The following is a 17,247-nucleotide window of genomic DNA, read 5'->3' on the forward strand; positions in this document are numbered from 1 at the left end:
TATAATTCTGCTGATGTCATTTGAATATTGTATACCTTGATATAATTCTGGTGATGTCATTTGAATATTGTATACCTTGATATAATTCTGGTAATGTCATTTGAATATTGTTTACCTTGATATAATTCTGGTAATGTCATTTGAATATTGTATACCTTGATATAATTCTGTTGATGTCATTTGATTATAATTCTGCTGATGTCATTTGAATATTGTATACCTTGATATAATACTGGTGATGTCATTTGAATATTGTTTACCTTGATATAATTCTGGTGATGTCATTTGAATATTGTTTACCTTGATATAATTCTGGTAATGTCATTTGAATATTGTTTACCATGACATAATGCTGGTGATGTCATTTGAATATTGTTTACCTTGATATAATTCTGGTGATGTCATTTGAATATTGTATACCTTGATATAATTCTGGTGATGTCATTTGAATATTGTTTACCTTGATATAATTCTGGTGATGTGATTTGAATATTGTATACCTTGATATAATGCTGGTGATGTCATTTGAATATTGTTTACCATGACATAATGCTGGTGATGTCATTTGAATATTGTTTACCTTGATATAATTCTGGTGATGTCATTTGAGTATTGTATACCTTGATATAATTCTGGTGATGTCATTTGAATATTGTATACCTTGATATAATTCTGGTGATGTCATTTGAGTATTGTATACCTTGATATAATTCTGCTGATGTCATTTGAATATTGTATACCTTGAAATAATGCTGGTAATGTCATTTGAATATTGTTTACCATGACATAATGCTGGTGATGTCGTTTGAATATTGTTTACCTTGATATAATTCTCGTGATGTCATTTGAATATTGTTTACCTTTATATAATTCTGTTGATGTCATTTGAATATTGTATACCTTGATATAGTTCTGGATATGTCATTTGAATATTGTATACCTTGATATAATGCTGGTGATGTCATTTGAATATTGTTTACCTTTATATAATTCTGTTGATGTCATTTGATTATTGTATACCTTGATATAATGCTGGTGATGTCATTTGAATATTGTTTACCTTGATATAATTCTGGTGATGTCATTTGAATATTGTTTACCTTGATATAATTCTGGTGATGTCATTTGAATATTGTTTACCTTGATATAATTCTGGTGATGTCATTTGAATATTGTATACCTTGATATAATTCTGGTGATGTCATTTGAATATTGTATACCTTGATATAATGCTGGTGATGTCATTTGAGTATTGTATACCTTGATATAATTCTGGTGATGTCATTTGAATATTATATACCTTGATATAATTCTGGTGATGTCATTTGAGTATTGTATACCTTGATATAATGCTGGTGATGTCATTTGAGTATTGTATACCTTGATATAATGCTGCGTGATGTCATTTGAATATTGTTTACCTTGATATAAATCTGGTGATGTCATTTGAATATTGTTTACCTTGATATAATTCCGGTGATGTCACTTGAATATTGTTTACCATGACATAATGCTGCTGATGTCATTTATACTATATGGCATGTCACATTCATTTCTCATTACAGATATATACTGGTAAAGTTGGTGAAATTTACAAAATAAGAGTTGGATACGATGATGATACTAAATGGGATGGCTGGCATTTATCACAAGTTAGAATGCGAGACAGAGTAACACATGAATATTTACAGTTTGACTGCAATCGATGGATGTCGAGAACTGATGACGATTTAGATATAGTGAGAGAATTACCAGCTGAGAGACCAGGAAAAGATACACTGCCCGGTATGCCTCTATTGATGATTTATATTTAGTAAGAAAAATACGGACTTAGAGACAAAAAAAGACCTGCTAAATAATGTTTCTAATAATATTTCAGATATAGTGAGAGAATAGACTGAGAGTTCATGAGAAGACACTGCCCTATATGTTTCTAATAATATTTCAGATATAGTGAGAGAATAGACTGAGAGTTCATGAGAAGACACTGCCCTATATGTTTCTAATAATATTTCAGATATAGTGAGAGAATAGACTGAGAGTTCATGAGAAGACACTGCCCTATATGTTTCTAATAATATTTCAGATATAGTGAGAGAATAGACTGAGAGTTCATGAGAAGACACTGCCCTATATGTTTCTAATAATATTTCAGATATAGTGAGAGAATAGACTGAGAGTTCATGAGAAGACACTGCCCTATATGTTTCTAATAATATTTCAGATATAGTGAGAGAATAGACTGAGAGTTCATGAGAAGACACTGCCCTATATGTTTCTAATAATATTTCAGATATAGTGAGAGAATAGACTGAGAGTTCATGAGAAGACACTGCCCTATATGTTTCTAATAATAATTCAGATATAGTGAGAGAATAGACTGAGAGTTCATGAGAAGACACTGCCCTATATGTTTCTAATAATATTTCAGATATAGTGAGAGAATAGACTGAGAGTTCATGAGAAGACACTGCCCTATATGTTTCTAATAATATTTCAGATATAGTGAGAGAATAGACTGAGAGTTCATGAGAAGACACTGCCCTATATGTTTCTAATAATAATTCAGATATAGTGAGAGAATAGACTGAGAGTTCATGAGAAGACACTGCCCTATATGTTTCTAATAATAATTCAGATATAGTGAGAGAATAGACTGAGAGTTCATGAGAAGACACTGCCCTATATGTTTCTAATAATAATTTCATGGCAAAAATACACCACTCTGTAGAATGTCTCAAATAAATAATAATTACATAATTAACTACCAAATTATTTCTGATTTCGGGCTTATAAAATTTCATGAATCACAGAATTGTGTTGCTTTTTACTGTTTCTTTTCTGCAACCAACTGACTGACTGGGCTTTAATTGATGAAAATGAAAACTGTTGAACTAATACTACATGGTGCTATTTTCTATGACATACATAGTTTGAAGTTAGTGTTATTGTAAAGAAATGTAATGGAGAACTGAATCGATTCTGTATCCGCCTTGTCCTCTTGACCATGAGTTGACCTACTTTAGTGTCCTTTGACCTGATAGTTAATAATGCCATTAACAATCACAATGCTGCACGGGGCTATCAACAGTTTTTGAATATTTGCAGTCACATAATGCATTGTGTCAAATTTATTATTTATTTGTTGCAAAATGTTCCATTGGTGCTAATTTTCATACACAATGGTTTTTTAGCTCCGCTGTCGACTTTGTCGAGCGGAGCTTATCATATGAGTGATTGTCCGTCGTCGTCGTCGTCCGTGTCAATGTTTTACTTTTTAGCTCCGCTGTCGACTTTGTCGAGCGGAGCTTATCATATGAGTGATTGTCCGTCGTCGTCCGTCGTCGTCGTCCGTGTCAATGTTTTACTTTTTCGACTTCTTCTTGAAAACTACAAGCCTGAATGCTTTGATACTTGGTGTATATGTACCTTGGGTAGACCTCTCTCAGATTTGTTCATTTCATGATGATATCTTCAATTCTCTAATTTTGGTGAATATTTTTTTCATTTTTAGTAAAAAGTGATATTTTCGACTTCTTGTTGAAAACCGCAAGTGCAATTGCTTTGATATTACATATATAGGTACTACATGTGGACCTCTCTCAGATTTGTTCATTTTGTAATGATATCTTTAATTCTCTAATTTTGGTGAATATTTTTGTCATTTTTGGTAAAAAGTCATATTTTCGACTTCTTGTTGAAAACCGCAAGTCCAATTGCTTTGATATTACATATATAAGTACTACATGTGGACCTCTCTCAGATTTGTTCATTTTGTAATGATATCTTCAATTCTCTAATTTTGGTGAATATTTTTGTAATTTTTGGTAAAAAGTGATATTTTCGACTTCTTGTTGAAAACCGCAAGTGCAATTGCTTTGATATTACATATATAGGTACTACATGTCGACCTCTCTCAGATTTGTTTATTTTGTAATGATATCTTCAATTCTCTAATTTTGGTGAATATTTTTGTAATTTTTGGTAAAAAGTGATATTTTCGACTTCTTGTTGAAAACCGCAAGTCCAATTGCTTTGATATTACATATATAGGTACTACATGTGGACCTCTCTCAGATTTGTTCATTTTGTAATGATATCTTTAATTCTCTAATTTTGGTGAATATTTTTGTAATTTTTGGTAAAAAGTGATATTTTCGACTTCTTGTTGAAAACCGCAAGTCCAATTGCTTTGATATTACATATATAGGTACTACATGTGGACCTCTCTCAGATTTGTTCATTTTGTAATGATATCTTTAATTCTCTAATTTTGGTGAATATTTTTGTAATTTTTGGTAAAAAGTGATATTTTCGACTTCTTGTTGAAAACCGCAAGTCCAATTGCTTTGATATTACATATATAGGTACTACATGTGGACCTCTCTCAGATTTGTTCATTTTGTAATGATATCTTTAATTCTCTAATTTCGGTGAATATTTTTGTAATTTTTGGTAAAAAGTGATATTTTCGACTTCTTGTTGAAAACCGCAAGTCCAATTGCTTTGATATTACATATATAGGTACTACATGTGGACCTCTCTCAGATTTGTTCATTTCATAATGATATCTTTAATTCTCTAATTTTGATGAATATTTTTGTAATTTTTGGTAAAAAGTGATATTTTCGACTTCTTGTTGAAAACCGCAAGTCCAATTGCTTTGATATATTATACATATAGGTACTACATGTGGACCTCTCTCAGATTTGTTCATTTTCTAATGATATCTTCTGTTCTTTAATTGCCATGTGCATTGCTAACAGCGGAGCTATCTCAGCCGACAGGCTGCTTGTTCGACTTCTTCTTGAAAACTACAAGCCTGAATGCTTTGATACTTGGTGTATATGTACCTTGGGTAGACCTCTCTTAGGTTTGTTCATTTCATGTTGATATCTTCAATTCTCTAATTTTGGTGAATATTTTTGTCATTTTTGGTAAAAAGTGATATTTTCGACTTCTTGTTAAAAACCGCAAGTGCAATTGCTTTGATATTACATATATAGGTACTACATGTGGACCTCTCTCAGATTTGTTCATTTTGTAATGATATCTTTAATTCTCTAATTTTGGTGAATATTTTTGTCATTTTTGGTAAAAAGTGATATTTTCGACTTCTTGTTAAAAACCGCAAGTGCAATTGCTTTGATATTACATATATAGGTACTACATGTGGACCTCTCTCAGATTTGTTCATTTTGTAATGATATCTTCAATTCTCTAATTTTGGTGAATATTTTTGTCATTTTTGGTAAAAAGTGATATTTTCGACTTCTTGTTAAAAATCACAAGTCCGATTGCTTTGATATTACATACATAGGTACTACATGTGGACCTCTCTCAGATTTGTTCATTTTGTGATGATGTCTTCAATTCTCTAATTTTCGTGAATATTTTTGTAATTTTTGGTAAAAAGTGATATTTTCGACTTCTTGTTAAAAACCAATAGTTCAATTGCTTTGATATTACATATTTAGATACTACATGTAGACCTTTCTCAGATTTGTTCATTTCGTGATGATATCTTGGATTCTATAATTTTGGTGAATATTTTTGTCATATTTGGTAAAAAGTGATATTTTCGACTTCTTGTTAAAAACCAAAAGTTCAATTGCTTTGATATTACATATATAGATACTACATGTAGACCTTTCTCAGATTTGTTCATTTCGTGATGATATCTTCAATTCTCTAATTTTGCTGAATATTTTAGTCATTTTTGGTAAAAAGTGATATTTTCGACTTCTTGTTAAAAACTGTAAGTCTGATTGCTTTGATACTATACATATTGTTCATTTTCTGATGATGTCTTCAGTTCTTTAATTGAAATGTGCATTTCTAACAGCGGAGCTATCTCAGCCGATAGGCTGCTTGTTTTAAAAAGGTGACTAGCACTTTTTGAAAGGTAAAACAAGTACTGAGATTGGTTTGACAGATTTCATGATGATATTAAACAAATGGAATGACTTTTTCCATGTATGTAATGTTTCAGTAATCACTGTTTTTTTAAACCCAAAGAGGACATAGTCCAAAGGATTATGGATTGGGTTACATTCATTCATCACATTATCTCATGATTTCATGGACTGATTTTTCCCTAATGTGGTATATGGTTGATACATTGATAGTATACACATACCCCACATTTTTTTTATTTGCAGATAAAATGGCTGACTATAGCTGTTACACAAGATATATAAATTTAGATAGATGATTCTTTGCTCAATTTTTAAGTCATGTCTTGTATAATTTCACCTCAGTTTTGAGATACCACATCCAAGTCTATACAAGTGAGGATGATAATGCTGGTACCGATGCCAAGATATATATGGAGGTACATGGTGAGAGAGGAGACACTGGCAAAAGAATCCTCTACAAATCACTCAATAATGAAAAGAAATTACAGAAAGGACAGATGGATATCTTTGAGATTGAAGCCGTTCATTTGGGTGATTTGAAGAAAGTAATTGTTGGACATGATATGATAAGAGCTGGACAGGGTTGGTCACTAGATAAGGTTATCATCAAAGAGGCGGAAGACGCAGACAAGGAGTGGTACTTTCAGTGCAAGAAGTAAGAAAATTGTCTTGAAATGATTGCTTTCTTCTTTAATACATGTTATTACTTTTTTGCTATTTAACAATGTTATCGATTTACATAAATAGTATTTTTTTTCTCACCTGACTAAAAATTTGCTATCCTGCTTCTCCTTCTGAAATATTGGTACACATGTCTGCAAATTGGAAAAACAAACTGAAGGAAATCTGTTCTTCACTGTGAGTCAATTAATATGACCATGGGGATGCTTGTTAATTCACCACAGATGTATATTATAGTATAGATAAAACATGTTGTCTTCATTAAAGGGAAGCAGAGGGAAGTCTGTACATTAAATTTGAGGTATATGAATGAATTCAGGCTATAAAAACAACTTGTATGTGCTGTGAAATGCCCTAAATATCGGCTATAAAATGGGATGTGAAGTAGACGACAAACGTTCTTTTTGCAGGGTGCATTTCGCCTCTAGAAGGCTAATTAGTCCCTGTGCGGACGCAGTCCGAAATTGGGGACTTATGTTTTGACCTCTGTGCGTGCGTGCATGGACCAATCACAATCAAACTTCACACATACATCATACATGATAATTTACATATCATGCATATCAATTTGTTTCACGATTTGATTCGAAATGGCCGAATGGCGGTCATTTTGTTTTAATAAATGTGGTTCTAGTGCCATATCTCTGACTTGCTGTGACTGATTATGTTCAAATTTTAAATATTCATTATACATGTCATAGATATACAGATATATTTGTTTGACGATCCTATGAAAAATGGCCGAATGGTGTCCATTTTTGTGCTAAAAAATCATCAAATATCAAGCAATTCTTGCATTTATGGATGGGTTTTGTTCAAACTTAGTACATACATTAGACATTACGGGTTCCTGATGCACGTTATTTTTATTTTTTAGATCAGATTCAGAATGGCTGACTAATGGCCATTTTGTTTTAATGAATTGGCTTCTAGAGACTTATCTCTGACATGCTTCGACTGACTATGTTCAAACTTTATATATTCATTATACATGTATTCAAAATGGCTGATTTTATTTTTTAATGCTGTTCCAGAGCAATGTCTCTCAATACTCGTTTGATGATCAGATACAAATGTCAATGATTTAAATGTTAAACAATCATCATAATCATATTCCTGACATGTTTATATTCCAGCTATATTACTATAAACAAAACTATATAATCTTAAATTTGATAACTAACAGGGACTGTGCCATGCATGGTTTGTCAATTAAAAGTCTTGATAATCATCATTGTAATGAGCAAGCAGCCCTAGATACAAATGGAACACAGTCCTACTCCATCAGCATATTGTGGAACACTGCCAATTCACATTACATATGTATGCTAAATTCATAAGACTAATAACGTTTGTCCACAGTAATCCTTTCATCCAATTTCCTTATATTTATTCACTAAAATCAGAACAAGCATCCAAATCATGTAACAAGAAGGCACGATACAAAGTGGCATAGATTTGAAGCGTTAATACTTGTATCCCAAAACTGTATCATTAAAATCACCATTTTGACCACTCACTCTTGTACCAGCGATCAGTGTTTTCAATATGTGAGCAAGAGGTTTCAATTATCAGGATGATGTCATCAACTAGCCGTCTAGAGGATAAATGGTGCCATGCGAAGAAGACGTTTGTAGTCTACTTCACAGCCTATTTTATACCCGATATTTAGGGCATTTTGCAGCACATACATGTTTTTTTATCGTCAGAATTCATTCATAGATCTCAAATTTCATGTACAGAGTAACAGAAGCCAGACCTCTGCTTCCATTAAATGTACATGTACCTGAATTGCATGAATACACTAATGTGGTATTATGTTTTTATCAGATGGCTTGATGCTGGCAAAGATGATCATAAGATAGAGCGAACTTTAAAACCATCAACTCCAGGTAAGCTTTGCCTTCACTTTTATTCACATTTGATATTTTTCTGTTTTGAAATAATCTACGATGTGTACTGGTACCAATCAGTACCGGTACCACTTCCTATTTGCTCCTAGGTTACAAGAGTCAACAATAGCCTGGGTTCACGCTACAAGGATCTAGAGAGTAACCATTCTACCATAATGCATTGCAAATCTAAAGGGATAACCATTCTACCATAATGCATTGCAAATCTAAAAGAGATAACCATTCTCCCATAATGCATTGCAAATCTAAAGGGATAACCATTCTCCCATAATGCATTGCAAATCTAAAGGGATAACCATTCTACCATAATGCATTGCAAATCTAAAGGGATAACCATTCTACCATAATGCATTGCAAATCTAAAGGGATAACCATTCTACCATAATGCATTGCAAATCTAAAGGGATAACCATTCTACCATAATGCATTGCAAATCTAAAGGGATAACCATTCTACCATAATGCATTGCAAATCTAAAGGGATAACCATTCTACCATAATGCATTGCAAATCTAAAGGGATAACCATTCTACCATAATGCATTGCAAATCTAAAGGGATAACCATTCTATCAAAATGCATTGCAAATCTAAAGGGATAACCATGCTACCATAATGCATTGCAAGTCTAAAGAGATAACCATTCTACCATAATGCATTGCAAATCTAAAGGGATAACCATTCTATCATAATGCATTGCAAATCTAAAGGGATAACCATTCTACCATAATGCATTGCAAATCTAAAGGGATAACCATTCTACCATAATGCATTGCAAATCTAAAGGGATAACCATTCTACCATAATGCATTGCAAATCTAAAGGGATAACCATTCTACCATAATGCATTGCAAATCTAAAAGGGATAACCATTCTACCATAATGCATTGCAAATCTAAAGTGATAACCATTCTACCATAATGTATTGCAAATCTAAAGGGATAACCATTCTATCATAATGCATTGCAAATCTAAAGGGATAACCATTCTATCAAAATGCATTGCAAATCTAAAGGGATAACTATTCTACCATAATGCATTGCAAATCTAAAGAGATAACCATTCTACCATAATGCATTGCAAATCTAAAGGGATAATCATTCTACCATAATGCATTACAAATCTAAAGGGATAACCATTCTACCATAATTCATTGCAAATCTAAAGGGATAACCATTCTACCATAATGCATTGCAAATCTAAAGGGATAACCATTCTATCAAAATGCATTGCAATTCTAAAGGGATAACCATTCTACCATAATGCATTGCAAATCTAAAGGGATAATCATTCTACCATAATGCATTGCAAATCTAATGGGATAACCATTCTATCATAATGCATTGCAAATCTAAAGAGATAACCATTCTACCATAATGCATTGCAAATCTAAAGGGATAACCATTCTACCATAATGCATTGCAGATCTAAAGGGATAACCATTCTACCATAATGCATTGCAAATCTAAAGGGATACCCATTCTACCATAATGCATTGCAAATCTAAAGGGATAACCATTCTACCATAATGCATTGCAAATCTAAAGGGATAACCATTCTACCATAATGCATTGCAAATCTAAAGGGATAACCATTCTACCATAATGCATTGCAAATCTAAAGGGATAACCATTCTACCATAATGCATTGCAAATCTAAAGGGATAACCATTCTACCATAATGCATTACAAATCTAAAGGGATAACTATTCTACCATAATGCATTGCAAATCTAAAGGGATAACCATTCTACCAAAATGCATTGCAAATCTAAAGGGATAACCATTCTATCAAAATGCATTGCAAATCTAAAGGGATAACCATTCTACAATAATGCATTGCAAATCTAAAGGGATAACCATTCTATCAAAATGCATTGCAAATCTAAAGGGATAACCATTCTATCAAAATGCATTGCAAATCTAAAGGGATAACCATTCTATCAAAATGCATTGCAAATCTAAAGAGATAACCATTCTACCATAATGCATTGCAAATCTAAAGGGATAACCATTCTATCAAAATGCATTGCAAATCTAAAGGGATAACCATTCTACCATAATGCATTGCAAATCTAAAGGTATAACCATTCTACCATAATGCATTGCAAATCTAAAGGGATAACCATTCTATCAAAATGCATTGCAAATCTAAAGGGATAACCATTCTATCAAAATGCATTGCAAATCTAAAGGGATAACCATTCTATCAAAATGCATTGCAAATCTAAAGAGATAACCATTCTACTATAATGCATTGCAAATCTAAAGGGATAACCATTCTATCAAAATGCATTGCAAATCTAAAGGGATAACCATTCTACCATAATGCATTGCAAATCTAAAGAGATAATCATTCTACCATAATGCATTGCAAATCTAAAGGGATAACCATTATACCATAATGCATTGCAAATCTAATGGGGTAACCATTCTACCATAATGCATTGCAAATCTAATGGGATAACCATTCTACCATAATGCATTGCAAATCTAAAGGGATAACCATTCTACCATAATGCATTGCAAATCTAAAGGGATAACCATTCTACCATAATGCATTGCAAATCTAAAGGGATAACCATTATACCATAATGCATTGCAAATCTAAAGGGATAACCATTATACCATAATGCATTGCAAATCTAAAAGGATAACCATTATACCATAATGCATTGCAAATCTAAAGGGATAACCATTCTACCATAATGCATTGCAAATCTAAAGGGATAACCATTCTACCATAATGCATTGCAAATCTAAAGGGATAACCATTCTACCATAATGCATTGCAAATCTAAAGGGATAACCATTCTACCATAATGCATTGCAAATCTAAAGGGATAACCATTCTACCATAATGCATTGCAAATCTAAAGGGATAACCATTCTACCATAATGCATTGCAAATCTAAAGGGATAACCATTCTACCATAATGCATTACAAATCTAAAGGGATAACCATTCTACCATAATGCATTGCAAATCTATAGGGATAACCATTCTACCATAATGCATTGCAAATCTATAGGGATAACCATTCTACCATAATGCATTGCAGATCTAAAGGGATAACCATTCTACCATAATGCATTGCAAATCTAAAGGGATAACCATTCTATCATAATGCATTGCAAATCTAGAGGGATAACTATTCTACCATAATGCATTGCAAATCTAAAGGGATAACCATTCTAACATAATGCATTGCAAATCTAAAGGATAACCATTCTACCATAATGCATTGCAAATCTAAAGGGATAACCATTCTACCAAAATGCATTGCAAATCTAAAGGGATAACCATTCTATCATAATGCATTGCAAATCTAAAGGGATAACCATTCTACCATAATGCATTGCAAATCTAAAGGGATAACCATTCTACCATAATGCATTGCAAATCTATAGGGATAACCATTCTACCATAATGCATTGCAGATCTAAAGGGATAACCATTCTACCATAATGCATTGCAAATCTAAAGGGATAACCATTCTATCATAATGCATTGCAAATCTAAAGGGATAACTATTCTACCATAATGCATTGTAAATCTAGAGGGATAATCATTTTACCACAATTTACCATGTATTCATCCAGTATATCTAACTGTTTTGAGCATTGACTTATTTTAGATGGAGAATGGACAGTATGGATAGCCACAGCAGAAGATTCCAAACCTCGCAAGGAATCTCCAGTTCATTTAGTTGTATACGGTAAAAATGGTAAAACTGACTCCATATTATTGGGAGATGGTAAACCAGATTACTTTGAAGCCAACACAACTAATGAAGTTGATGTAAGTATAATAAACAGTTTAATAGTTTTGCAATGTATCAAATTCATTTTACTTTTTTGTGTTTAAAAACTAATGTATGAGCTTAGTGTATTTTTTTCCGGCAATGAGAGATCACAAACAGGAGAATGTTCTGGAATACATTCCATCATCATGAATTATATTTTTTTTAGCTCTGCTCTCGACTTTGTCGAGCGGAGCTTATCATATGAGTGATTGTCTGTTGTCGTACTGTATCTGTGTCAACTTTTTGCTTTTTCAACTTCTTCTTGAAAACTATAATTCTTAATGCTTTAATACTTGGTGTATATGTACTATTGTGATGATTTCTCTAATTTTGTTGAATATTTTTGTCAGTTTTGGTAAAAAGTAATATTTTCGACTCCTTGTTTTGACAATACTCATATAGGTACGCCACATAGACCTCTCTCAGATTTGCTTATTTCGTGATGATATCTTCAGTTTCATTTCCACTCTGTACATACAGTGGATATTATGAAACCTTGATCATTCCGGATCAAGATCTTGGTTGTGTATTGACAAATTTCATTCACACTCTGTACATACATTGGATATTATTGAACCTTGATCATTCCGGATCAAGATCTTGGTTGTGTATTGACAAAATTCATTCACACTCTGTACAAACATTGGATATTATTGAACCTTGATCATTCCGGATCAAGATCTTGATTGTGTATTGACAAATTTCATTCACATCCTGTACATACATTGGATATTATTGAACCTTGATCATTCCGGATCAAGATCTTGGTAGTGTATTGACAAATTTCATTCACACTCTGTACATACATTGGATATTATTAAACCTTGATCATTCCGGATCAAGATCTTGGTAGTGTATTGACAAATTTCATTCACACTCTGTACATACATTGGATATTATTGAACCTTGATCATTCCGGATCAAGATCTTGGTAGTGTATTGACAAAATTCTTTCACACTCTGTACATACATTGGATATTATTGAACCTTGATCATTCCGGATCAAGATCTTGGTTGTGTATTGACAAAATTAATTCACACTCTGTACATACATTGGATATTATTGAACCTTGATCATTCCGGATCAAGATCTTGGTTGTGTATTGACAAATTTCATTCACACTCTGTACATACATTGGATATTATTGAACCTTGATCATTCCGGATCAAGATCTTGGTTGTGTATTGACAAATTTCATTCCCACTCTGTACATACATTGGATATTATTGAACCTTGATCATTCCGGATCAAGATCTTGGTTGTGTATTGACAAAATTCATTCACACATTTTTTTCAAAATAGCTGACTGGTGGTTATTTTGTTTTAATGAATACCGTTCCAGAGTGACATGCCTTGACCAATCATATTCATAAATTTACATCATGTTACACATATGCATGTGTTTGTTCTTTCTAAGCTTCCTTTGATTTTTTTTTGGGCACAGATTAATGTAGGAAGTATAGGACAGATTTACAAGATACGTATTGGACATGAAAACAATGACAACTGGGAAGGATGGCATCTAAAAGAGGTAACGTGTGTTCACATTCTTCCTTCCATCAACATTTAATTCATTACGTATATCACCTAGCATTAAATTTAAAATCTTCAAAATGCAACTTATTTTCACCGTTGCCACATGTGTCATTTATTAATTGAGCAAATATAGCACTTTGGACAGACCAAAAACCATTACATTTTTGCTGCCAAATGAGTTTAATATTTCATAATATGGAGTTAGAGAAATAAGACTAGGTGTCTCATCTGTACTAGAAAGGACAAAGTACATTTATGGATCAATTCATTGTAAAAAGTGAATTATCACGAAATGTAATTTATTACAGGTAAAAATGAGAGACAGGAAATCCAAAGAAGAATTACTGTTTACTTTTGATAGATGGATGTCAAGAACTGATGATGATTTAGATATCGTCAGGGAAATGCCTGTTATTAGAAGTGGACAGAACACATTACCAGGTGATAATTACTTACATTTATATATTCATATTTATGATTTCTTCAATCTTCTGTACTATTCTTGTATTTTTACTTTTTCCATATCATTATAGATGAAAGTCAAGGTATACATGTATGAGGGGAAAACTTTTGTTCTCATTGTATTTTTAAATTTACATCTCTCCTGTAAACAGTGGACTGAATTCATGTTCTCATAAAAGAATATAGACGTTGGAGCAAAAATCTTTCATGTTTTACCTCAACAAAAAATTCTGCAGGTCATGTGGATCAGATGTTCCTTTTGTTTCAAGTTTGTTTTATGTCTAGAAATATAGCATACAAAGTGTGCACTTGGATTTATTGGGCTGGTTTGTGACCGGCAATGGGCAACAGAAAGCTGTGGTTCCTTGGCTTTTTATTGACACTTGCCACTGACTTTTAGTTTTTCTCTTTATTAGCTCCACTGTCGACGAGTGGAGCTTATAGTATTGCTGATTGTTCGTCGGCATCCATCGTTGCCGTTGGCGTCGCCGTCGTCCATTGTTGCCGTTGGCGTCGCCGTCATCAACTTTAAATTTAAAATTATATTTTCGACTTCTTGCGTCAAGTCCAAGTCCAATTGCTTTGATATCACATATATAGGTACAACATGTGGACCTCTCTCAGATTTGTTCATTTCATGATATCTTCAGTTCTCTAATTTTGGTGAATATTTTTTGTAATTTTTGGTAAAAAGTGATATTTTCGACTTCTTGTTAAAAAATGCAAGTCTAATTGCTTTGATATCATACATGTATATACTACATAGGTACTACAGGTAGACCTCTCCCAGATTTGTTCATTTTGTTATGATTTTGTTCTTCAATTATCTAATTTTAATGAATATTTTTGATAAAAAGTTATATTTTCGAATTTTTGGTGAAAACAGCAAGTTCGATTGCTTTAATACAGATTGTTCATTTTCTGATGATATCTTCAGTTCTTTAATTGAAATGTTCATTGATAACAGCGGAGCTATCTCAGCCGACAGGCTGCTAGTTTTACTTTGCATTCTGTATACATCAGTCAGACACTGTAAAGTAAAGACAGACTGCTTGTCTCATAAAATGCTTGTTTCATTGAGATCTTCATTACAACTCACTCAGCTTTATTTATTACTCTTTGATTGCAAGTGATGAAGTACCAAGTACAAGTTTACACTGGTACAGTAGAAAACGCTGACACAGAAGCCACATGTTACATCTGCATCTATGGTGAGCGGGGAGACACTGGAAACAGAGTCCTCTACAAATCACTCAACAATGAGATAAAGTTTCAGAAAGGACAGAAAGATATTTTTGAAATTGAAGCAGTTCATCTTGGTGATTTAGAGAAGGTGGTGGTTGGACACAATGGCAAGAAATCAGGGCAAGGATGGTACATAGATAAAGTGATTGTGAGGGAGTCATCTGACTCTGAACGTGGTGATTATTTCCCATGTAATAGGTAAGCAATCTCAAGCATTGATTCATCTATCTAAAAATAAGCAATCATTTTAAGACACTGTTGTAAACACTTGGCATGAATGCCCTTAAATCCATATCTGAAATCAATTCTCATAAAGTTGGTGAAGACTTTGAAGATTATTATTATTTTGCAGATGGTTAGATGTCAGTAAAGATGACAGGAAAGTAGAAAGGGAATTGAAACCTGGATCTGCAGGTGAGTACCTATCTAACATGGAATCCATATTACCATATTACCTGGTATGTGTTTAAGTAATCTAATATTTGTAAGCTCACTTGTGGCTTACCTGGTGTGTTCAAGTATTCTGGTAGTTGTAAACTCACCTGTGGCTAGTCAGGTATGTGTTTTAGTAATCTGGTAGTTTTAAGCTCTCTTGTGGTTTGCCTGGTAGGTGTTCACGTATTCTCACACTGGTTGTTGTACAGTGTTCTTTTATCTGAGGATCTATATTTTATATAATTTGACTTCCAATATATACACCTTGGGAATGACCTTGGACATGTGATAAATAATTGTTGAATCTTGATGACTGTGAAAGTAAAAACCACTGTATGATGACTGTATCTGTATGATGACATTCTCCACAGATGTTCATGCTTCATTTACCATTCTTATAATCAGGCACATTGTAGTACTAAACACAATAAAAAATAAAATTAAAATGTTTATTCATTGGGTCAAAGGATAATTTGAAACAAACCCAATGAATGACTAATTATTGCTTTTTTTGAAGATGGTGAGTGGACATTATGGATTACAACAGCTGAAGATTCCAGACCTTGCAATAACTCAGCAGTACACCTTGTTGTATATGGTGAAAAAGACAAAACAGACCCTATTATATTGGGAGATGGTAAACCAGATTACTTTGAAGCAGGCACAACTGATGAGGAAGATGTAGGTTTATCTCTGCTATGTCACTTCCTATAATACATATACGATGGTGCTTCCTGTAATATGATGTTGCTTCTTGTATTAAGTACATGATGTCACTTCCTGTGATATGATGTTGCTTCCTGTAATATTATGTTACTTGTGGTTAATATGATGTCACTGTTTGAATTCACTTCTTGTAGTATGATGCCACTTGTAATATGTAATTATATTAATTCTTGTATACAAAGAATTGAAGAATATTTTCTTCATAGCCTACTTGACATGAGGGAGACATTTAAATAAATTTTCATGTCATCAAATGAAAAGTCCATAGAATAAATTTGAAACAATGTGATTGACTGCCTGCTTATACAATGTATTTAGGCATACTAAAACTTTCAGATTTCCTGTTGTAATGAAACATTTTTTTTTTTACTTGTATCTTCGCAATGTCTACTACATGAAGGCGGGCACACAACAAATTTTTTTTTGACATTTGCATAAACTATGTTCTTATCTACATTTATCCTAGACACAGTGTTTACAAATGTTGATACAAATATTAAAAAATTAATTTGAACCTACCATTGCTTTTA

General features: G+C 32.8%; 1 protein-coding gene across 1 annotated transcript in view; it reads left to right on the plus strand.

The window, feature by feature from the left end:
* The window catches only part of LOC102804847 (uncharacterized), a 179,915-nt gene that overhangs the window by 50,728 nt on the left and 111,940 nt on the right, over nucleotides 1-17,247 (plus strand). Inside the window, exons 34-42 of the mRNA XM_085493076.1 lie at nucleotides 1,566-1,785; nucleotides 6,261-6,573; nucleotides 8,430-8,491; nucleotides 12,145-12,308; nucleotides 13,758-13,844; nucleotides 14,158-14,290; nucleotides 15,442-15,754; nucleotides 15,909-15,970; nucleotides 16,509-16,672. Of these exons, the coding sequence (XP_085349202.1) occupies nucleotides 1,566-1,785; nucleotides 6,261-6,573; nucleotides 8,430-8,491; nucleotides 12,145-12,308; nucleotides 13,758-13,844; nucleotides 14,158-14,290; nucleotides 15,442-15,754; nucleotides 15,909-15,970; nucleotides 16,509-16,672 (1,518 nt within the window). The remainder of the gene's footprint in view (nucleotides 1-1,565; nucleotides 1,786-6,260; nucleotides 6,574-8,429; nucleotides 8,492-12,144; nucleotides 12,309-13,757; nucleotides 13,845-14,157; nucleotides 14,291-15,441; nucleotides 15,755-15,908; nucleotides 15,971-16,508; nucleotides 16,673-17,247) is intronic.

The sequence above is a fragment of the Saccoglossus kowalevskii genome, chromosome 18, assembly GCF_978046115.1.
Source record: "Saccoglossus kowalevskii chromosome 18, keSacKowa6.1, whole genome shotgun sequence".
In the NCBI taxonomy this organism is placed as follows: domain Eukaryota; kingdom Metazoa; phylum Hemichordata; class Enteropneusta; family Harrimaniidae; genus Saccoglossus; species Saccoglossus kowalevskii.